This window comes from Bos grunniens, chromosome 11 (genome assembly GCF_055505025.1).
Source record: "Bos grunniens cultivar Pamir isolate PY7600 chromosome 11, Bosgru_T2T1.0, whole genome shotgun sequence".
NCBI lineage: Eukaryota > Metazoa > Chordata > Mammalia > Artiodactyla > Bovidae > Bos > Bos grunniens.
Window position 1 is genome coordinate 92880193 of NC_141175.1, and position 25153 is coordinate 92905345.

Below are 25153 nucleotides of genomic sequence, written 5' to 3' on the forward strand. Positions count from 1 at the left end.
AACTATTTAAAATTTTTAAACTGTCTGAGAATTTGCTTTCTCAGTTGCCACTTTATCTTTCTCCTATAAAGTGTTCAGTTGAGGAGCACTAATTTTTGGAGAAATATTTGTTAAAAGTAGTTGAAATTAGCTATAGTATAGTCTAGATGGCGGGAGTTCCCCGACGGTCCAGTGGTTGGAACTCTGCACTTTTCACTGCCGTGGCCTCGGATTCAATTCTTGGTCAGGGAACTAAGATGTATGGTGCAGCCAAAAAAAAAAAAAAATGTCCAGAGGGAAGTTAAACAACCCTTTTTTCATTTTATGGGCCACTTAAAGAGAAAGTGGTTTGCATGTATGATCCAACTTTGTGGACACTGTGGGTTGTTTTCTTCAGTTGTGCTTTCATAATCTTAGTATGTGGATATATGTTTAGTAAGTTTTAGAAATGTGACCACTAATGCTAGGTTGTTACGGTATATAGTTTTTACATTATTTTCAGCATTTTTTATTTCTACCATATTTAAACATGTTTTGGAGTCTAGACTCCTTTCTCAGCTCATCATTGCAGTGTACTTGCTTCCTTTCCTTCTCCAGAGACAGTTTGTTTCTAGGCAAAACCACTTTGTTTTTTTAGCACGCAGCCCACATAGAGGGTGGGGAAGAAATGGAACTAGGACACTACTGCCCTTTTCTGGATAACCACTAAAGGATGTGTAAGCTAAGTGTTCTTTAAATATGGGTGGCATCTCCTCCATGGGTTTAGGTGTTTAGGCTTTTGCTTAACTGGCCTCAGTAAGACCCTATCGTATATGCATTGCCTGCTGACTCTTCTCTCTGTCACACAGATCTGGAGTTGAGGATTTTCCTCAAATCCCAACTTTATCTGGTTAAAGGAGTGTTGTCCCAGGAGAATGCATAATTTAGGAGTCATTAAATTCACCAAATGTGCTGGTGTTTATTTTTATTTTTTACATTAGTTTTACTTTCCTACTGCTGACTGTCTAAATGGGCGAAACTTTATTAAAAAAAAATTTTTTTTTTTATTATGTTCCTGTTCTGGTTTAAGAAAACTCAGTGTACCTCTTAGAACTTTTAAGATTTCACTATCTATTTCTATTACTCATGATCATTGTTTTGTTTTTCTTGGTGACATGTGGTTCTGAACACAAGATTGAGTTAACTTAGATTTTGGTATTCTACATCTGTCCATAAATTTTTTTTATCAGTTTATTGGTATTTTGTACTTTGAAATGCTGAATTTATAGAGATGTTGAAGCCATGAGAAAACAAATGTATTCATATGTTTTAATTTTTACTTAGAAGCCAATTTGAGTCATTAAAAAGGTGCATAAAGGATATGTAAGTATCCATTACATAAATCATCTTGTTAGGTATATGTAATTTTTTTAAACATTTATGTCTTGAATAAGAAAACAAAGTATAGTTTTCCAACCAATATCATGTTAATTGAAGCTAATTTTCACATATTTAAATTGTTAACTGCAAATGACGTGATATACTGACCTTGCTTCTTTGTTGAGTATCAGGCAAAAACGTAGTGAGTCGGAACTTCCCTGGTGGTCTAGTGGTTAAGACTCCGCACTTCCACTATAGGGGCACAGATTCATCCTTGGTTAGGTAACAAAGATCCTGCGTGCTGTGTGATGCGACAAAAAAAAATGCAAAAACTCAAAAAACCGCCCAAATGTAGTGGATAAAGTGCCTTTATTTAGTATTGCAGAGCAAGGTGTATATTTTATAGATGTCTGTGACATTGAAAGTGAAAGCCGCTCAGTCATGTCTGACTCTTGTGACCCCATGGACTATAGAGTCCATGGAATTCTCCAGGCCAGAATGCTGGAGTGGGTGGCCTTTCCCTTCTCCAGGGGATCTTCCCAACCCAGGGATCGAACCCAGGTCTCCCTCATTGCAGGCGGATTCTTTACTAGCTGAGCCACCAGGGAATAATCCCAAGAATAATGGAGTGGGTAGCCTATGCCTTCCCCAGCAGATCTTCCCAACCCAGGAATTAAACCGGGTCTTCTGCGTTGCAGGAGGATTCTTTACCAGCTGAGCTAGGAGGGAAACCCTTTGTGACATTAAGCAGGTACAAAAAATTGGAGTTACAGGAGGAGAGAGAATAATTAGCACTTTCTGATTTACTGACTTCATTTTTATCATACTATGAATGAAGATTTGTCTAAATTATCTTTGTTTTATTGAGGTAAATTTTAGATAATATAAAATTAGCTGTTTTAAACTGTCACAAATTTTACAGTTTCATGTACATGAAATATCCCAGTGAGGTGAACCCCCGGAGACAGAAAGCAGATTGGTGGCTGACAGTAGGTGGGGATGAGGAATCATTGCTTAGTAGGTACAGGGTTTTCTTTGGGGATTCTGAGGATGTTCAGGAACTTGGTACAGGTGGTGGTTTCACACAACTTTCTGTTGAAATATTGGGTATTGGGAATTCTCCTAGAAAGTTTCCTATGTAATTAATATTGTCTTAAATGGCTAACTGGATCTAATAACTAGCTTTTCTATATAAGAGGTAGATGGTATTGAATTATTTATAACATTAATCTGCTGCTGCTGCTGCTAAGTCACTTCAAAAGTAAACATTAATAAATATTAGTGAAAATATGCATATAAGATCAAGTCAAATTGGTATTTTACATTTTTTTAGTAGTTTACAAACCCATGTTTTTCCAGTTTTTTTTTAAGTTTAAAATTTTGTTATTATGAATATACTGTAAATTGAACCAGGACTCTAATTTTTCTAGATGATGAAAAAACGTTAAAAATCTGGAATAGAAATGTCCTGTTTAGAGAGAGAATGTATTTACTATCTAAAATTCTATTATGGACATTGACAGTGAAATTAGGATGAAAACAAAAAACACAAATAGAGATTAAATTGTGAAACAAAACAGTTTATATGTCAAGAATTCTGGGGAAGCATAGAGTTTGGAGTGTAAGAATATGAAGTTGAAGGTAGTTTTGTAATCAAGGAGATAAAAAGTGAAAGAGGAGGAGGCCTCCTTTGTAATTAATATGACGCACTTGTAGGATTTATCACATTGCAATTTGGTCTCTTAACACAGCAGAGCCAAATAAATGGAAGGTTTGCTACCAGGAGAAGGAAATGGCAACCCACTCCAGTATTCTTGCCTGGAGAATCCCACAGACCGAGGAGCCTGGGAGGTTACAGTCCATGGGGTCGCAGAGTCAGACACGACTGAGCGACTTCACTTTCACTTTCTTTGCTACCAGGAGATGGAAATCTGCTAATACCAATAGGGTAGCAGGCAGTGCAGTATTCAGACTTCCAGGTCAGGAGATCAGCAAGAGAGAGTTCTGAGCAGAATCAGTGAAACCAGGGTACAAGCTGTTTGCAGTTTGCCCTGCTGGGGTGTTGGTAGCCCTGGGACCCTTGGTATTAATTGAAGCCAGGCAGAGCGCAGGTCTGCAGATGCATCCTATTGCCAAGTGAGACAGAATCAGATACTTCAAAGGTGAGATACCTGGAACTGTTTGAATGAGGTAAGATCATTTCAAGGGTTGGCCAGGGGGCAGATATTTAAGGATAATAGGAAGAAATAGAATAATCTTCAATAAGTGCTTTTATCTGCTAGGTTTAGGCTTGATATTTTCCTGTATACTCTGACTTAGTCTTTTTGAGTTAGGCTTTGGTTGGGGCGGGTGGTGTCTGAATTTTTATTAATTACATCAGCAGTTCTCTTGAATATGGCTCTTGGACCAGGGATTGAGATACAGAGGCAGGACTCTTGACACTTGGTTAGCATTTGTGAATTTGATTCCTATTAGCTAGTCCTCCTGGGCAGCCCCTCATTGTTCTGAGGCCTCAAGTGGCTTTCCAAGATAACATTTGAGAACAGAGGTCAGAGAGTACTTTCATAATACCTGTTTTCAGAACATACATAAACAACAAATCAAAAATTTTAAAACCTCTGCTAAACACCAACACATTAAAAAAACCATAAAGTTTTACTTGGGAATTATGTTTTTATTAGAAGTAGTTACTATTGATTACCAAATGATTGGGACCTATTAACATTTCTACCTGGCAACTTCATTTAATGAAATTAGGCCCATAACTACAAAACAATTTACTATTCATTATTTTTCGCCTTCCTTTATAGAATGAACTCCTGCATTATCCTATATTTATACAAAGCTTATTGCTCACGAAGAGACGGTATTGTTAGAAAAGAGCTAATTGCATGTGGAATAACCCCTGGTTGTCCAGTTGTTCCACCACCGTTTGCTGAAAATTCAGATGATCTTTTCTCTGTTGTATTGCCTCTGTTCCTTTGTCAAAGATCAGGTGACTGTATGCATGAGGGTCCTTTTCTGGGTTCTCCATTCTCTTCCATAACTCAATTTGTTCTTTAATCAATTATGTTCAAGCTGGTTTTAGAAAAGGCAGAGGAACCAGAGATCAAATTGCCAACATCTGCTGGATCATGGAAAAAGCAAGAGAGTTCCAGAAAAACATCTATTTCTGCTTTATTGACTATGCCAAAGCCTTTGACTGTGCGGATCACAATGAACTGTGGGAAATTCTGAAAGAGATGGGAATACCAGACCACCTGACCTGCCTCTTGAGAAATCTGTATTCAGGTCAGGAAGCAACAGTTAGAACTGGACATGGAACAACAGACTGGTTCCAAACAGGAAAAGGAGTACGTCAAGGCTGTATATTGTCACCCTGCTTATTTAACTTCTATGCAGAGTACATCATGAGAAACGCTGGACTGGAAGAAACACAAGTTGGAATCAAGATTGCCGGGAGAAATATCAATCACCTCAGATATGCAGATGACAGCACCCTTATGGCAGAAAGTGAAGAGGAACTCAAAAGCCTCTTGATGAAAGTGAAAGAGGAGAGTGAAAAAGTTGGCTTAAAGCTCAACATTCAGAAAACGAAGATCATGGCATCTGGTCCTACCACTTCATGGGAAATAGATGGGGAAACAGTGGAAAGAGCGTCAGACTTTATTTTTTTGGGCTCCAAAATCACTACAGATGGTGACTGCAGCCATGAAATTAAAAGACAGTTACTCCTTGGAAGGAAAGTTATGACCAACCTAGATAGCATATTCAAAAGCAGAGACATCACTTTGCCAACAAAGGTTCATCTAGTCAAGGCTATGGTTTTTCCTGTGGTCATGTATGGATGTGAGAGTTGGACTGTGAAGAAGGCTGAGTGCTGAAGAATTGATGCTTTTGAACTGTGGTGTTGGAGAAGACTCTTGAGAGTCCCTTGGACTGCAAGGAGATCCAACCAGTCCATTCTGAAGGAGATCAGCCCTGGGATTTCTTTGGAAGGACTGATGCTGAAGCTGAAACTCCAATACTTTGGCCACCTCATGCGAAGAGCTGACTCATTGGAAAAGACTCTGATGCTGGGAGGGATTGGGGGCAGGAGGAGAAGGGGACGACAGAGGATGAGATGGCTGGATGGCATCACTGACTCGATGGACGTGAGTCTGGGTGAACTCCGGGAGTTCGTGATGGACAGGGAGACCTGGCGTGCTGCAATTCATGGGGTCGCAAAGAGTTGGACACGACTGAGCAACTGAACTGAACTGAAATATCTATCTCTTTGTATGTTACAGTAACGTGGAACTACAGACATAATTTAGTTTACCCTTTTCTTTTTACAGAAGAGGAAATTGAGGCTTAGCTCTGTAGGAAAGCTAGGGCTCACCTGGATCACTTGCATTCAGATTTGGCAGTGTGTGGCGGCGTTCAGAGACAGACCAGTATGACTCAGAGATCTTGACATTGCCATTTATTAGCTGTATGAACTTGAGGAAACATATTTTTTTGATCATGCCACGTGGCACGTTGGATCTTAGTTCCCCAACCAGGGATTGGACCCTTGCCCCTTGCAGTGGAAGCACAGAGTCTGAACCACTGGACTACCAAAAAAGTCCCTGGGGAACTTTGTTTTTTAAATTTATTGTAAGCTAGATATAATAACTATGTGATATGATTACTATGACAGTTAACCAAGAATAACATTCTAAGGAACCCAGTACTGTGCCTGTCACATTGTACTGTTGTTCAGTAGCTAAGTCACGTCTGATTCTCTGGGACCGCATGAACTGCGGCATGCCAGGCTTCCCTGTCCTTCACTCTCTTCCTGGAGTTTGCTCAAACTCATGTCCATTGAGTCGATGATGCTGTCCAGCCATCTCTTCCTCTATCGCTCCCTTCTTCTGCCCTCAGTCTTTTCCAGCATCGGAGTCTTTTTCCATTGAGTCTGCTCATGTGGCCAAATTACTGGAGTTTCAGCTTCAGCATCAGTCCTTCCAATGAATATTCAGAGTTGATTTCCTTTAGGATTGACTGATTTGATCTCCTTGTAGTCCAGGGGATTCTCAAGAGTCTTCTCCAGCACCACGGTTTAAAAGGATCAGTTCTTCGGTGCTCAGCCTTCTTTATGGTCCAACTCTCACATCTGTACATGACTTCTGGTAAAACCATAGCTTTGACTATACAGGCCTTTGTTGACAAAGTAATGTCTTTACTTTTTAATACACTGTCTAGGTTTGTCATAGCTTTTCTTCGAAGGAGCAAGTGTCTTTTAATTTTATGGCTGCAGTCACCATCTGCAGTGATTTTGGAGCCCAAGAACATGAAATCTGTCACTGTTTCTACTTTTCCCCCTTCTGTTTGCCATGAGGTGATTGGACCAGATGCCATAATCTTAGTTTTTTGAATGTTGAGTTTTAAGCCAGCTTTTTCACTCTCCTCTTTCACCTTCATCAAGGGGCTTTTTATTACAGTGGTATCATCTGCATATCTGAGGTTGTTTATATTTCTCCCAGCAATCTTGATTCCAGCTTGTAATTCATCCAGGCTGGCCTTTCACATGATGTACTCTGCATATAAGTTAAATAAACAGGGTGACAATATACAGCCTTGTCATACTCCTTTTCCAGTTTGGAACCAGTCTGTTGTTCCATGTCCAGTTCTAACTGCTGCTTCCTGACTCACATACAGGTTTCTCAGGAGATAGGTTAAGATGGTCTGGTATTTCCATCTCTTTAAGAATGTTCCATAGTGTGTTGTGATTTGCACAGTCAAAGGCTTTAGTGTAGTCAGTGAAGCAGAAGTAGATGTTTTTCTGAAATTTCCTTGCTTTTTCTATCATCCAACAGATGTTGGCAATTTGATCTTTGGTTCCTCTGCCTTTTCTAAACCCAGCTTGTACAGCTGAAAGTTCTTGGTTCACATACTGCTGAAGCCTAGCTTGAAGGATTTTAAGTATAATCTTACACTCATATGAAATGAGTACAGTTGTATGGTAGCTTGAACATTCTTTGGCATAGGAATGAAAACTGACCTTTTCCAGTCCTGTGGCCACTGCTGAATTTTTCCAAATTTTCTGACCTATTGAACGGAGCACTTTAACAGCACCATCTTTTAGGCTTTTAAATAGCTCAGCTGGAATTCCATCACCTCCACTAGCTTTGTTTGTAGTCATGCTTCCTAAGGCCCACTTGACTTCACACTCTAGGATGTCTGGCTGTAGATGAGTGACCACACCATTGTGGTTACCTGGATCATTAAGATGGTAACGATGACCCTATATGTGAGACAGCAGAAGAGATGCAGATGTAAAGAACAGACTTTTGGGCTCGGTGGGAGAAGGCGAGGGTGGGATGATTTGAGATAATAGCATTGAAACATGTATATTACCATATGTGAAATAGATCACCAGTCCAGGTTTGATGCATGAGGCAGGGTGCTCAGGGCCAGTGCCCTGGGATGACCCTGAGGGGTGGGGTTGGTGGGGGGAGGTAGGAAGAGGGTTCAGGATAGGGAACACATGTACACCCATGGCTGATTCATGTCAGTGTATGGCAGAAACCACTACAATATCGTAAAGTAATTAGTCTCCAATTAAAATTAAAAAGAAAAGACCTTTTTTGTATAGTTCTTCTGTGTATTCTGGCCACCTCTTCTTAATCTCTATGCTTCTGTTAGGTCCGTACTGTTCCTGTCCTTTATCATGCCTATTTTGTATGAAATGTCCCCTTGATATCTCCAGTTGTAAGTATACTATAAGCTCTTGTTTTTCCTGTCCTCCTCCTTTTTTTATCTTTAAAAAATATTCCTTTATTTATTTGGCTCTTCCAGGTCTTAGTTGGGGCATGTGGGGGATCAGCTCCTGGACTAAGGATGGAACCCAGGCCCCGTGCTTTGGGAGTGCAGAGTCTTGATCACTGGACCACCAGGGAACTCCCTGGTTTTTCCTGTCCTTGTTTGCAGTTCTTTTCTTGCCTCTTTTTGAAGTGAACATCAAGTGTATCTAAAGTAAATGAAAACAGTATACTTTTGTTGCATTTGTTACCTTGCTCATGGTGTTTACTTAACAAATGTTTTTTTTTTTTTTAAGCCTTTATTATTTATTTTATTTCTTTTAACTGCATGGGATCTTTGTTGCTTTGCTTGGGCTTTCTCCAGTTGCAGTAAGCAGGGGCTCCTTTTCGTTGCGGCGTGTGGGCTTCTGATTGTGGTGGCTTCTCGTCGCAGAGCATAGGCTTTAGGCAAGTGTGGGCTTCAGTGGTTGCGGCACACAGGCTCAGTAGTTGCGGCTTGCAGGCATGATTTAAATGGGCTTCAGTACTTGTGGCACAAGGGCTTAGTTGCTCTGCGGCATGTGGAATCCTCCTGGACCAAGGATCAAACCCATGTCTCCTGCATTGGCAGGCAGATTTTGGTCTGGTCCTTTTCTTAACTTTCTGAATGACAGTTACTAAAGGTCACATTCAGAAGATTTACTTTTAGTCTGAAGTATTTTATCCAAAATAACTTTGGTTGTTATATTCCCATTTATTGTCATTATTGAATATTAATCACAAATGTTTTAAACCACTTTATGTGTCATTAGGGTAGATTTTAAACATGTTGATGCTTGTATGCTCCTGGAGCAAGCAGGACTGTTTGGTCAGCATTAATGGATGTTTAAATGTTGCTTTTATGTCCTTAGATGAAAGCTATGTTACCAATATTAAATGTTAGTAATTTTAATTATCACTCTCCTTTTTAATATGAAATGTTGGCTTGAATTTCTATGGAACTACCTACAGGATTGTAAACCTGTAATACATGTTTAAATGTGAATATGTAGAAAAAAATCTTAAAACTGTTTATCTTCCCAAAATTTTTGCTATTTTGGATAATATTCCAAAAGCATACTCAAATGTTGACTTTCCCATGACATTAATAGATGGCTTTGTTTATTGAGAGGTATAAAAATATGATTGCTAGTGCCTATAGGTTAAGGTTATATTTCATAAAGTGAGTAAATTGATGTATTTGAAGTGTTGGAGAGTTCAAATTAGGAGACCTAGAAGTGATGAAAAAGAAGGCAATGATAGTTGCTTTCAGTTCTTCTTGGAGTGTTTTCGTTTGATGACTCCATTTTCTTGTAATTCATCTTGTCTATAACTATTGTATATGCAGGTTTTACTCCCAAGCACTGGAAAGTAATTGTTCTAAGATTACTAATTTCTCAGAGTCACCAAATATATTGCTTGGCATTTTTCGGTTCTCATCATGCTTGTTTATTACAGACTATTGGAGTAGATTCTGCTAATCTTCCTGAAGATCTTACCTCTTTGCTTTCTGTGTACTTTCTTTCCCCCTAGTCTTGTGTTGATCTCCTTGCCCACCTTTGCTGGGTCAGCTTCGTACTCATACCTCTGTCCTAAGACTCAGTTTTTTAACGTTTGCGTTGTCAGCATTGATATGTACACGTTCATACTTAACCATCGTAATTAGATGACTCCAAAATCTGTTTCTGTCCTTTTTTTCTGCAGTTAAGACTCTTATTCTTTACCAGTTGGATATCTTTATCTGGTTGCCTTATTGTCTCCAAAAACTTTCAGTGTGTCTGAAGTCAGAGTCTTCCTCTTAGAAGAGACTTCATGGTCTTAATTCTGTCATTGACACCATGACAATGTGTCATGGTCATGTCATTGGTCATGGTGCTGTCATTCGTCTGCCTCCCAAGTGTAGTCACAATCAATTCTTTCACTCAACCCTTTCCGATTTATTTAGGCACAAAGGTCTGTATTTTAATTTTGCTGAAAAAATTTGGGTAGTGTTCGTTTATAGAATTGATTGGTTGAGTAGTTATCTGTATGTCTTTCAGATTGGCTAAGTGTACAGGGGTTTGAAAGAGTGTTTTTTATTTCTTTAATAGAGTTTTTGTGGTGGCTGTAATTTAAAAGAAAGTGCCAGTGACATTATCTAAGGCCTCTTAAAGGAGCTAATGCCTGAGCATGGCTGTGAGGCTTTCAGAACTTTTCTGGTTTGATCTTCTGGGAATGGGAGAGATTCCACTTGGGTTTAAACCAGGTATTCTTCAATCTGGGCAGCTTTTAGATTAACATATTTATTTCAGTATTAGGCAGTTTGATGAAAACAGTTCAAATGATATGGAAAGTATTTGGTAGAGCGGATGCACACATGTACCTTAACTTTCTTGCTTAATCATGTCCATTAGTTTCTAAACTTAGTTTTACCCCTAAATCATCACTCTCAGAACTCCTTAGAAAGCCTTTTATTTTGATGGCTTTTCTGACCAATTATCTTTTTCTTTTCTTCTTGTTTGATACCTGGCATGCCCATCTCTGTTCACATTAGGCATGTTTTCTTGGCTAGTTATAAAGGAAAAACTTGCTGAAATTCTTTTTGTTTGCATCTTATGGTTGCAAAATCAGAAACAGTCTTTAAATCAATGAGCTGGCACATACAGTACCAACAATTGTGAAAAAAAGGAAAGAGGCCTCAAACATGTTACAGCAAAAGTACAAAAACAAAAACTGTGGTAGATTATCGTTAATGACTTCAAAAAGTAATAATGACTTATCTAGATTGTCTGTTACAAGATTGCTGAAGAAGTCAGAGTGGACAATAACTCAAGTAGCTGATAGACAAATTTAAAAAAAAGAAAAAACAAATTGTTGAAAGTGTTGCATTTTCAGGGAAAAAATTATAAAAAGAAAGGTATTAATAATCAACTGTGCTTCAATAAAGATAAACTGAAAAAAATACTACTAAAGTGCTTAATGTTCTCTTTTCTGGACCATTCTTTTCTAGATTGTTTTTCTATTCTTTGATTCTATCTACCAGAAATCTGGTAATGGATATCAAACCTAGGAAGACTTCCCTGGTGGCTCAGTGGTAAAGAATCCACCTGCCAATGCAGGAGACACAGGTTCCCTGGGTTGGAAGATCCCCTGGAGAAGGAAATGGCAACCCACTCTAATATTCTTGCCTGGGAAATTCCACAGACAGAGGCACCTGGCAGACTACTGTAGTTCATGGGGTCATAAAAGATTCAAATATGATCTAGCGACTAAACAACAACAATCAAACCTAGGGAACTAAAGTAAAAGGGGGAAGTCCCTTCTTGGTAACAGGGAAATATTGTCAGATTGGTCCATATATATGTATCCCAACCCTCTGATACATATTTTATTGGTCAAATAGCAATTCTCAACGATTTGGGTTTATTTATTTTAATCTAGATTAGTAATGTAGATGTTGTTTTAGGTTTAACAATGATTTGTTGTTTGGTTTAGTGTTTATAAGTTTTTTTCTGTGTCATTATCATTTGGAATATGAAAATAGATCCAAGAGCGTTGTATATCTCACTATCTGTGTCATCTTTGATCTCTTTCATCAGTGTCTTATATTAATAGTTTTCTGAGGGCAGATGTTTTGCCTCCTTAGGAACATTTATTCCTAGGTATTTTATTCTCTTCGTTGCAGTGGTAAATAAATGGGATTATTTCCTTAATTTCTCTTTCTGATCTTTCATTGCTAGTTTATAGGAATGGAAAAGATTTCTGTGCATTAATTTTGTATCCTGCAACTTTACCAAATTCATTGATTAGCACCGGTAGTTTTCTAGTGGGATTTTTAAGATTTTCTTAGTGTGAATATCATGTCATCTGCAGACAGTGACAGTTTTAGTTTCTCTTTTCCATTTTGCATTCCTTTTATTTCTTTTTTTCCCTTTATTGCCATGGCTAGGACTTCCAAACTATGTTGAATAATAGTGATAAGAGTGGGCATCCTTGTCTTATTCCTGACCTTAGAGCAAATGCTTTTAGTTTTTCACCATTGAGAATGATGTTTGCTGTGGATTTTCTGTATATGGTACTTACTGTATTTGGGTAGGTTCATTAGAGAAAGTATCTGCATAAAATTCACAGAAAAATTCTTAACTCAGAATTTTGTGATTGATCAGTTTTGAAAATTTTATGGTAATAAAGGCCACCTCATGCGAAGAGTTGACTCATTGGAAAAGACTCTGATGCTGGGAGGGATTGGGGGCAGGAGGAGAAGGGGACGACAGAGGATGAGATGGCTGGATGGCATCACTGACTCGACGGACGTGAGTCTGGTTGAACTCCAGGAGTTGGTGATGGACAGGGAGGCCTGGCGTGTTGCGATTCATGGGGTCGTAAAGAGTCAGACACGACTGAGCGACTGAACTGAACTGAACTGAAATTTGCGGTTATAATGTACAAAAGGTTGGAACCAAAACCTAAGGGAACAAACAAAATGTGAATGATAATAACAATCATAAGTTGTATAATGAACTTTTGGTCAGTTTTAAGCTCTAATAGCTTGGCATGGTGATGTTAAATGTATCAGTCTCTAAAAATGTATTGATACATCTCTGGTCAATAACATTTGGGTAACAAAAGATGTATTAATGCGTCTCTGGTCAAGAATATGTTAATATGGAATATCATATTAATTTGTGTATATTGAAGAATCCTTGTGTTCCTGCGATAAATTCCACTTGATCATAGTATGTAATCCTTTGTAATATGTTTTGGATTTCAATTTGTTAATATTTTTTTGAGAATTTTTCTGTGTTCATCAGTGATACTGGTCTGTAATTTTCTTTTTTCGTGATTATCTTTTTCTGCTTTTGGTATTAAGGTGATGGTGGCCTTGTAGAATGAGTTTGGGAATGTTCTTCCTCTGCTATTTGTTTTAGAAGAGTTTGAGATGGATGGTGTTATTTGTTTTTCTCTAAATGTTTGATAAAATTCACCTGTGAAGCCATCTAGTCCTGGACTTTTGTTTATTGGAAGATTTAAAAGTTCTTTAATTTATTTGTTTTATTGTTGACTGTGCTGGGTCTTTGTTGCTGCGAATGGTCTTTGCGTAGTTTTGGCGAGCAGGGGCCACTCTTCGTCGTGATGCGCAGGCCTGTCATTGAGGAGGCTTCCCTTGTTGTGGAGCACAGGCTCTGGGCATGTGTGCTGGAGCCCACGGAGCAGTCGCAGCAGGCAGGCTCTGGAGCTTACAGGCTTCAGTAGATGCAGCGTTTGGGCGCATTAGTTGTGGTGTACGGGTTTCATTTCTCCGAGGCAGGTGTCCCTTGCGTTGGCAGGTGGACTCTTAACCTCTGAACCACCAGGGAGGTCCCTCTAGGTATTTTTTGATTTCCTCTTTGATTTCTTCAGTGATCTCTGGGTATTTAGTAGCATATTGTTTAGCCTGCTCGTGTTTGTGTTCTTACAGTTTTTTTTCCCCCCTATAATTCCCAATCTCATAGAATTGTGATTGGAAGAGATGTTTAATACTGTTTCAGTTTTCTCAAATTTAACAAGGCTTGATTTGTGACTGAAGATGTGATCTCCTGAAGAATGTTCCATGTGCACTTGAGAAGAAAGTATATTCTGCAGCTTTCAAATGGAATGTCCTATAAATATCAATTATGTTTATCTGGTCTAATGTGTCATTTAAAGCTTATATTTTCTGATTAATTTTCTGTCTGGATGATCTGTCCTTTGGTATAAATGAGGGTGTTAAAGTTCCTTACTATTACTGTGTTACTGTTGATTTCCTCTTTTATGACTGTTAGCATTTGCCTTATGTATTGAAGTGCTCCTATGTTGGGTACATAAATGTTTGTAATTGTTACACCTTCTCCTTCGATTGATCCCTTGATCATTATGTAGTGTCCTTCTTGTCTCTTGTATTACTAATAGTCTTTATTTTAAAGTCTGTTTTGCCTGATTTGAGTGTTGCTACTCCAGCTTTCTTTTGACTTCTATTTGCAAGGAATATCTTTTTCCACCCCCTCACGGTTTAGTCTGTGTGTGTCCCTAAATCTGAAGTGGGTGTGTATAGATATCGTATAATGGGTCTTGTTTTTGTATCCATTCAGCCAGTCTATGTTTTTTGTTTGAAGTATTTAGTCTATTCCCATATAAGATAATTATATGTATGTTCTTATTACCATTTTCTTAATTGTTTTGGGTTTGTTGTTATAGGTCTTTTTTCTTCTTTTGTGTTTCCCACCTAGAGAAGTTCCCTTTAACATTTGCAGTAAAGCTGTTTTGGTGGTGCTGAATTAATTTAACTTTTGCTTGTCTGTAAAGCTTGTAGTTTCTCCATTGAATCTGAATGATATCCTTGCTGGGTAGAGTAATCTTGATTGTAGATTTTTCCCTTTCATCACTTTAAATATATCTTGCCAGTTCTTTCTGGCCTGATATCCTTTGCCATATTAAGGAAGTTTTCCACCTATAATCTCTTCAAATATTTCCTCAGACTCTCTTTTTCTTCTGGAACCCCTATAATTCAAAGATTGGTGCATTTGATGTTGTCCCAGAGGTCTCTGAGACTGTCCTCATTTCTTTTCATTGTTTTTTCTTTACTCTGCTCATTGGCAGTTATTTCCACCATTCTGTCTTCCAGCTCACTTATTCATTCTTCTGCCTCAGTTATTCTGTTGTTGATTCCTTCTAGTGTATTTTTCATTTCAGTTAATGTCATCACCATTTGTTTGTTCTTTACTTCTTCTAGGTCCTTGTAAACATTTCTTGTATTTTCTCAATCTGTGCCTCCATTCTATTTCTGAGTTTATGGATCATCTTTATTAATATTACTCTGAATTCTTTTTCAGGTAGATTGCCTATTTCCTCTTTATTTATTTGTTCTTATAGGTTTTTAGCTTGCTCCTTCATTTGTAACATATTTCTCTGTCATCTCATTTTGGTTGATGGGTCAGGCTGTGTTCCTGTCTTATTGATTGCTTGGCCTGAGGTGTCCAGCACTGGAGTTTGGAGGCAGTTGGTGTAACTGGGTCTTGGTGCTGAGATGCAGACCTTTGGAAGAGCTCACATGGATTCATATTTCTTAAGGTTGAAGTACTCTGTAAGTTCAGCAGCTTGGACTTGGTGCTCCTACCACAGTGCCTTGGACCATAAAGAAGGCTGAGCACCAAAAAATAGATGCTTTTGAACTGTGGTGTTGGAGAAGACTCTTGAGAGTCCCTTGGACTGCAAGCAGATCCAACCAGTCCATTCTAAAGGAAATAGTCCTGAATGTTCATTGGGAGGACTGATCCTGAAGCTAAAGCTTAGATACTTTGACCACCTGATGCAAACAGCCAACTCATTAGAAAGACCCTGATGCTTGGAAAGATTGAAGGGAAGAGGTGAAGGGGACGACAGAGGATGAGATGGTTGGATGGCATCACTGACTCAATGGACGTGAGTTTGAGCAAGCCCCAGGAGATGGTGAAGGACAGGGAGGCCTGGCGTGCTGCAGTCCATGGGGTCGCAAAGAGTCAGACATGACTGAGTGACTGAACAACCACCACCATCACAGGGGCTTAGGCCCAAGTCCTGACCTGTTAGGAGATGAGAACTTCACGTCCTCCTATTCTGCCATCTTGACCATTGGTATCAGAAACTTATTTTGAGCAGTTACCTGAAAATTGTTTCCTTGTGTGGAAAGTCTTATCTTATTTCTGATTCTTTCCACTCAGGCAGACTTGTTTTATTTTCCCATAAATTGTGTGTTTGCATTTGGTATCAAATTATCCACATTGGGTAGTAGTAACTGGTTGGTTGTAACCCAAAGAAACATTAAAAAAAAAAAATGTTAGTTGCAGTTGGGAGAAAATAACAAGTTCTGGTTAGACAGGCATTAAAGAAGTATTGTGGACTCAACTTTAAGCATTTGTACCACTTTAGCTTCTTGCTTTTTATGATTCTGGTTCATGTTTCCTAATTAGAGTACTTGACCCTGGTGTTAGAGGGTAAATGTGGTGTGTCTTCTTAGGGCCTCCATTTAAATCACGGGTAGGAGCATGGGAGTTTTGAAATGACTATGGATATTGTATTGTCATTTAGTTTATTACATTCACATAAATTATTGGACTAAGAAGATGTAAGAGTTTGTTTATCATCCAGTTTCTGTGAATCTTGAATTTATTTTCCTTTGTCATCAGGGTTGTTTGAGTGGAAAAGCTGGTGAGGCATTGATTGAAGTGAGAGGTTAGAAACACTATTAAAAATAAACTTATGTATATTTTAAGGAATAGTGGATCACTTATGGATTCAATGACCTACAAGGGAAGCCCTCAAGTAGTTTAGAGACAAAAATTCATGGATTTTTATATTGCTAATTTATAGATTATGTGATTTATTTATGTAATGGAAACAGTTGTCACCAAGGGTCTGTTACGTTAGCTGCGTTCGTTCATATACTCATTCATATAGCATGTTCTTGCTCACATTAATGCCGTTATGGCAGCGGCCTCGCATTTTAGTGTGTATCACAGTCACCGCAGAGTTTGCTAAAAGCTTGTTCAAAGCTGTAGGTACCATCCCCAGAGATTTTGGTGACATAGTGATCTCTTTTTAAAATAAACACATTGGATGATTCTGGTCTGTAGACCACTTTTTGACTATTATAGGAGAAAGAATTATTGTTACTGAAATAGGTTAAAAAAAATACCCCATTACTTAAGAAGATTTAATGCCAGGAGAATATGAAAGTATTTATGATTGTGAGTGATTTAAAACTTGAGCATAATACAACATAATAGGCTTGGTTTTGAATTTGACCTGTCTCCTGTAAAGGCCAGTAGATGGTAGTTGTTTGCTAAACTTCAGTAATGGATAACTTATGACTGGTATAATGGATAACTTGGGCACAATAAAGGGTAAAAATGGTAGAGACCTAGTATATGCTGAAGAGATCAAGAAGAGATAGAATGAATACATGGAAGAATTGTGTAAAAAAGATCTTAATGAACTGGATTACTACAATGGTGTGGTTGGTCACTCAGAGCCAGACATTCTGGAGTGCGAAGTCAAGTGGGGCTTAAGAAGCACTGCTGTTAATAAAGCTAGTGGGTGTGATGAAATTCCAGCAGAACTATTCAAATCCCTAAAGATGATGCCATCGAGGTTTTGCATTCATTATGTCAGCAAATCTGGAAGACTCAGGAATGGCCACAGAACGGGAACAGGTCAGCCCTCATCCCAGTTCCCAAGAAGGGTAGTAAAAAGAATGGCTAACCATTGGACAGTTGCACTCATCTCCCACGCTAGTAAATCTTGCATGCTAGGCTATTCATCATTATGTGAACCAAGAGCTTCCAGATGTCCAAACTGTGTTTAGAGAAGGAAGAAGAACTAGAGATCAAATTGCCAACATTCACTGGGTTAAAGAGAAAGCAAGGGAATTTCAGAAAAACATCTATCTCTGTTTCATTGACTGCACTAAAGCCTTTGACTGTGTGGATCATGACAAACTGTGGAAAGCTCTTAGAGAGATGGGAATACCAGACCATCTTACCTGTCTCCTGAGAAGCCTGTATGCGGGTCAGAAGCAACAGTTAGAACCCTGTATGGAACAACTGATTGGTTCAAGATCAAGAAAGGAGTATGACAGGGCTGTCTGCTGTCACCCTGTTTGTTTAACCTATACACGGAGCACATAATGAGAAATGCTGGGCTGAGTGAGTTACAAGCCGGAATCAAGATAGGCAGGAGAAACATCAACAATCTAAGATATGCGGATTATACCACTCTTAATTGCAGAAAGCAAAGAGGAACTGAAGAGCCTCTTGATGAAGGTGAAGGAGGAGAGTGAAAGAGCTAGCTTAAGATTAAGTATTAAAAAACTAAGATCATGTCATCCAGCCCCATTATTGCATGGCAAATGGAAGGGGAAAACGTGGAAGTAGTGACAGATTTCCTCTTCTTGGGCTCTAAAATCTCTGTGGATGGTGACTACAGCCTTGAAAACAGAAGACGATTGCTTCTTGACAGGAAAGCAATGACAAACCTAGACAGTATTTTGAAAAGCAGAGACATTACTTTGCTGACCAAGGTCCATATAATCAAGGGTATGGTCTTCCCAGTGGTCACGCACGGTTGTGAGAGCTGGACTATAAAGAAGGCGGAGCACCGAAGAATTGATGCCTTCGAGCTGTGGTGCTGGAGAAGATTCCTGAAAGTCCCTTGGACAGCAAGGAGATAAAACCAGTCAATCTTAAGGGAGATCAACCCTAAATATTTACTGGAATGACTGATGCTGAAGCTGAAGCTCCAGTTTTTTGGTCATCTGATGTGCACAGACAAATAATTGGAAAAGCCCCTGATGCTGGGAAAGATCAAGGGCAGAAGGAGAAGAGGGCATCAGAGGATGAGATGGCTGGACGGCATCACCGATGCAATGAACATGAACTTGGGCAAACTTTGGAAGATGGTGAGGGACAGGGAGGCCTGGCTTGCTGCAGTCCATGGGGTTGCAAAGAGTCGGACTCGACTGGGTAACTGAACAGCAGCAACAACTGTAAAGGCCAATAGATAGTAATTGTTTGCTAAACCTTAAGTATTCCTACCAGTCACAAGTTATCCATTGTTAACAATCATGTTGCTATTCCGTGGTCTAAGTAGAAAATACATATCTTAAGAGTCAATATGTATATATTTTAGTCATTTTAATTGCTTTGAAGAAATAGAATGATTTATTTTGAAATGCCAAATATAATTGAGGTCAGGCATTAAATTTTAATTTTTATCAAATGAGAGAAATGAGGTGAGGGTATGGTAAAACAGGTGTTGTTCCTGCATGGTGCATAATTATGAAGGGATGCAATTTTGGATAACATTTTTAATACATGTTTTGAAATCTTAAAAAGATTCACATTGATTTACATAGTAATTCCATTCTGAGAGTCTCCAAAGGAGAGAATTTAAAATATGAAAATAGAGATATGTGTTATAGAATTATTTATAATTGCACAAAAACTTTGAAAAAATCTAAACATATTAGAGTAATATTTAAGGAAACCAGTGATCCATTTACACAAAGAAATCTTATTTAACTATAAAATGTTAAAGTGTCCATAATATAGGAGAATACTTATGTATTGTTATGTAAATAAAAGCAGTTTACAGAATTGTCTATCATTTTAAAGACTAGCAGGAAAGTTGGAAAATATTAATTTTGGTGTTTTTTATAATTATAGGATTATTGTTCTACCCTTGTCTTTATATGTGTTCCCTCATATTTTTTTTATAATGAAGAAATAGCAGATATAAATCAATATGTTGATGTTTAAAGAGAGTTGAGGTGAGACACTATAACCAGGTACTCTCAAGGAATTCAGTGGCAGCATTTGATAGGGATAGGGAATTTGTTTATAAATAGATTCAGAATAGTGATTCCAAGTTAATAGACTGTTAAAGGATTCAGTGCTGAACCCATTTTTCAGATTATGATTTTGTAAATCACCTCAAGGGAGGAGTACATTGTGATCCTTCAAATTTTGAATCCCTTTTAGGTATGAAATCCAATGGAATTGATATTAACTATATGAAAAACTTTGAAAGACTGTATGAAGGGGCAGGAATGTGGTTAAGTGATAGCCACTTGGCCAGATACGAGTTGGATGGTATGCACTGAAGATTGTTCACTGCATAGTTATTTGCCCTGATGAATTGTATCCTGAACTACAGAGTTTAGCAAAAATTATAAACAAATTCTTATGTTTGTAATTTTAGTGGGTAATAAGGAATCCAAGATATTTGGATTTGGTCTGACTCTTTGAGGTTTGTATCAAGGAGAACAATAATGTTCTTTACAACAAGATTGTTTCTGTGTTTTGGGTTTGCTATAGTGCTGCTCTGGATGGGCTTGGGGTCAGATTCAGTGAGACAGTTCTTGTGTTCCCAAGGGCATGTTATTTTCTGTGTGAGGAGTCTTGTCATAGATGCATAAAAACAAATAGCATCCCTTGAGATGTATCTAAAAATAAGATACTTAGTTTTGTAAAAAGCATAGCAATAAATTCTGAGTATATGATCAAGGTAAGACAACAGTAAGAAGGGAAGGGATTTGGGGAGAACTGCTGAAATGTTACTTTTTAAATTAAATGAGATGATTATATTCAGGAAGCCTTTTGAGAAACAGTTTTGGTTACAGTGAGAAGCATTCCCAGATGCTAGTCTTCGATGATTTTTTTCACTATTCTCCATTGAAATAAAAATACCAGAACATTGTGGAGAGTGTGGTTTTCATAGTGCTACTATATTTCATTGATTTAAAGATGTAGATTTCCCCCAGATTTTAATATTTCTGATATTGCAATGGGTTTTGCAGTCAGTGGCATCTTTAAATCATTGTCAGTTGTGAAATGGTTATCACTGCCTACATATACCCAAACTCAATAATTAATCCTGTTGGGTATGACTAGGTAATGCAACCCATTGGTGTTTCAGGTAACATATCGTTTAAGGAAGAGATGAACACGCTGTGTTGTCTTCTGAAACCTGTTAGTTGCACTTTCTGGTGATACCTTTTGGTTTGGTAACATCAGGAAAGGTGTAGCATCACAGCTTGAACAATGTGTGTCAGTTGCTTGCAGGAGAATTCTGAGGCAGTAGAGGTGCATTTTAAAAAGAAATATCACATCACTACTTCCTTAAATGGTACAGAGGATGATATTATGGAAAAACAGGGTCATTGATGACTGAGTTAAAAGAAATTTAGAAATCAGATTGTGAATATGAAGAAAATTTTAAGAATATTTTGAATTCATTTTGCTTTTGTTTTTACATAAACATGAGTGCTATGAACATTCATATCTAAATAAATTTAAGAACTTTTTCAATAAATATAAAAATTCTGAGAAAGGAAACAATTGTATTTTTGATAAGTAATTAGCTTGAATACGATGCACATCACCAGCTGTCTGCTAAGAGATTGCAAAGACCTAAAGAACACTTATCCTTTTATACAGCTAAGCAGATAAAATCCATTACATGCATATTCTTAGGATAAATAATAAGTAGTGCTCAAGAAAGAGGACTTGACAGCAACATTTGTCACACATAGTTCATTCTAAATTCGCTTGGTAATCAGAGTGACCATAATGTATTAGCTAATTGCTTTATCCAAGGAAAAATAAACTTAGGTATTTTTATGACAGGAAGTAGTTTAGCAACCTGGGGCTAGGTGACCCTCTGAAGTTAGGCTCCTATCCTCCTTGATCACATTTCAAAGAGATGGCTACTGGGTCCTTGAGAAAGATGGTCCTGAGTTGCTGGTTAGAGGCTTGTTTAGCTTTTCTTTTTTCTTAATTAAAAAAATTTAAATTTGCATGCCGATGATAATGATCTTGTACAAAGGGACAAGTTAGGGCAGAAGAAAAGGATAGTTGGAAGAGCAGGAAAGGAAGACAAATTGGGACCCAGTGCAGAAGTAGTTTATTTTTCTTTTAATAGGAGCAGGAAAAGAGGAAGAGGAGGTAATTCTCTTCTGAGTTTAGGGTGACTCACATTCAGGTTTGCCTGGGACTGAGAGAGTTCCCAGGACACCAGACGTCCAGTGCTAAAACTGGCGAAGTCCTGAGCAAACCAGGATGGTTGGGTATTCTTCTGCGGCTTGTTTTTCCTTAACAAAGTGAAAAGGTTGATCATCTGCTGGGAATGGGAAGGGGATGACGGTTTAAGATAAATGGAGAAGCTATATGAAGTAATTCTTTATCTTAAAGATGGAGGAGCAGATTCACTAGGTTGTTGTGGTATGATTTCTGGGCTTTGTCTCCTAAGGGTCTACTGAAATTTACAAACATAATTTCAAAGTTCTTATGGTTGTGTTTCTTTACAGTCTTATTCAGCTATTCAGGTGGAGCTGCTGTGTTAGGTGGAATGCTGGTTTTAACTATGATTTGACTATGATGGAGGAAGAGAGGAGCAAAGGAGGAGGCCACAGGCAAAGAAGTGATTTATAGTGATGTATCATCAAATCTCAGGATAGGTATAAGAAGTGGAGAAGAGAGGATGAAGGATAGTTGGCAAAATGACTCCAACAGACTTTTAGAAGTGAACTGGAATAATAGGAAGTGAAGAGAGTGGGATGCCTGAACTTGAAATTTTTGAGGTGGTATAATTCCTGGTTATTGATATGATATGGGAATAGGGGCTGGAGTGGATGGCAGAAACAATCATTGAGTATTGTAATGATCACACTATAGATGTGATTTTAGTGATTAAGGCAGCTTTTGATGCTCCAGAAATATTCAGTTATTTTCTTTTCATATACTGTTGTTTTCTGTTTGCTGTTTTATTTTGTTTGATCAGTACCTTTGTTTGAGGAGGAGGTGGTGTTCTTGAATGAAGATGGTTGTAAATAAATAAGTGGATGGATTAAAGCAAATATTGTTTAATCAGTACTTGTCTTTATCATATGGCTTGCTCCTGGAAACTTTATAAGTGGTTAAGTTTCAGACATTAACATCTAAAATGATGATCCACTGCCCATTAAGCTATTTTAGTCCCAAATAAGTTCAGTGAGAACTTTGTGTCATGTATGGTTACTGGTACTGTACTGCTTTGCTCACTCCAGTTTCCTTCTTTCTCTTTTTATAGGACCGCAGCTGAATGCCCAGCTAGAAGGTTGGCTTTCACAAGTACAGTCTACAAAAAGACCTGCTAGAGCCATTATTGCACCGTAAGTTTTAAGGGTCTTTACCCAGAATCTTCCATGTGTTGATTTTTAATAAAGGATGAATGTCTATGGATTGAATTAAAAATTAAAAATCAAATGCTGTGTTGAAATGAAGAAGTTATATTCACTAAATTTCATGATTGCTGTGGCTTTCACTTTAACTCAAGGATAAAGGAATTGGCTGTTTTCTCAGATGAAGAAGTTTCCAATTTTATTTTTGGTAATAAAACTGACTTTTAAAACAGTTAAACATTAGTTGAAACAGTTTAAACATTAGGTAAGCTTGGTGATTGCAGTAGTATTTGGTACAAATGAGTAAGTTCTATTTTAAACATTAAAAAGATCGACTTTAATCACATAATTTTAAACTTACAAATAAAAGTGTATTAAACATAATGTGGTGCAATATGGACTAGCAGCCAGGATTTTAGAGGATGGGTAGATTTTTTTTAAATGAAGGCAGTCTATTGCCTATTAGAAGGCAATCTGTTGTCAGTGTTAGAGCACTTTTTGAGAATTACAAGCTAACAAACACAGTTAACTGTTTGTATGGTATGAATTCAGTTAATTTTGATTTGGTAAATGTTGGAGTTTCTGCTGTTTCTCTCACAGCAGCATCTTTTATGTGACTTCTCGAGTTCAGGTTGGTAACTTGATAAATAATAAATAGTGAAAATAATAATAGTAACCACTTATTAAACACTATGAGAATTAAACAAGTAAATACACATAAAGAACTTACATTAATGTTGGGCACATAATAAGTATTATATAAATGTTACGTACTTTATGTGCCAAACATTTAGTTAAATGAGATCTAAGTTGATCTCATTTAAAAGACTCAGGAAGTTGACTACACTACTTACCAACTGTGTGACATACAAGTTATTTAATCTCTTGTGCCTTTGTCTTATTGGTAAAATTAGAATCATGATATTACCTTCATATAGTTTTTCTAACGATTAAATGAGCTAATCTTTATAAAACTTTTAGCATAATGACTTGCTGTTACTTATTTTGTCATTCAGCAGATGTCTATCAGGCTAAATACTAGATGCTCTTCTTTGTGCTGCTCTTTGAATAAATTGAAATCACTACTCATAGTGCTTGCCTTTTAGTATTTGGGGAATGCAGACAGTAAATAATACTTCTGTGTCGAGTGCAGTTGGGCGCTAAGAAAAATAAAGCAGATAAAAAGATTGAGAGTGACAGCATGGGTTGGAAGTTGCTAGTTTATATAGATTAATAAATAACAAAAACTCTCCCTGTTAAGGAACAATTGAGCCTAAATGATGTGAGAGAGGAGTTATGCGGATACCCAGGAAAGAGAGTTTAGGTTGCGAAGCAGCAAGGACAGAGGCTCTGCGACAGAATATGCTTAGTGTGTTTGAGGAAAAGCGAGGCCAGTGTAGCTGGAGAGGCATGTGTGTGGGGAAGAGTGGTGGCTGAGATTGGCAGTGGGGGCTTGACTGTGGGGCGGCTTCGTAGGAAATCATAAAAGCTTTGGTTTTCATTCCAAGTTATATGGCAAGTATGGAGAAGCTTTAAGCAGAAAAGTAATACCATCTGACTTAGGTTTGCAGGGGATTACTCTTGTTGTGGTCTAGACTTTTTGTTTTGTGGAGGCAAAGAGTCTGTTTAGGAGGCTTATTACTCTTAGTACCGAAAAGAGATGACATAATGGCTTTGACTGGGAGTAGTGGTAGAGGTGATGAGAAGCAGTATATTCTGGATATTTTTGAAGGTAGGGCTAATAAAGTAGAAGAAAGAGTCATGGATGACTTAAGTTTTGGCTTGTGAAATTGAAAGGATGGAATTGTGTTTGTATTAATTAAAGGAAAAAACAAGGGTAGAGGTGGGGAGTGGAATTTTAAGTGTTTGTATAGACTCTAACATTTTATTCTCCCTGTGTTAATGTTGAGATGCAAATGGGCAGCTAAATGTGTGAGTTTGGAGTACAGGGAAGAAGGGCTAGGCTGTGTTGGTATATCACACTTAACACAGTTAAGTGTGTAACTTATCACTTAAAGTCTAATTGGACTGTAGTAAATTAGGGAGTAAAATAGGAGAAATTCAAAGACTAAGCCCTTAGGCAAGCCAGCTTTATTTAGAGGTCAGGATGAAGATGAATATTTGCAAAGGAGATTTTGAAGGAGGATGAGGGAGGAAGGAGGAAAACCAAGAGTGAGTGATGTTTCTGGGAAGTAAAAGGACGAAAATGTGTCAGGGAGGAGGAGATCAGGTGTGTCGAATTTTGCCAGTAGGTCAAATAAGATGCAGACTGATAATTGATAATTGGATACTGTGGAGATCGCTGGTTATTTTAGTACAATTT

The 25153-nt window shown here is 37.9% G+C and overlaps 1 protein-coding gene across 23 annotated transcripts in view; it reads left to right on the forward strand.

The window, feature by feature from the left end:
• The window catches only part of MEMO1 (mediator of cell motility 1), a 111958-nt gene that overhangs the window by 25234 nt on the left and 61571 nt on the right, over window positions 1–25153 (forward strand). For 22 of the 23 annotated variants that reach the window (XR_015137271.1, XR_015137272.1, XR_015137268.1 and 19 more), the window contains one exon: window positions 22740–22821. Coding sequence is in view for 12 of the 23 variants with exons in the window: in XM_086327553.1 (XP_086183679.1) it covers window positions 22740–22821 (82 nt within the window). In the remaining 11 variants the exon portion in view is untranslated. Of the gene's footprint in view, window positions 1–22739; window positions 22822–25153 lie in introns of those variants that run through there. The other variant, XM_086327566.1, reaches the window with a different exon arrangement.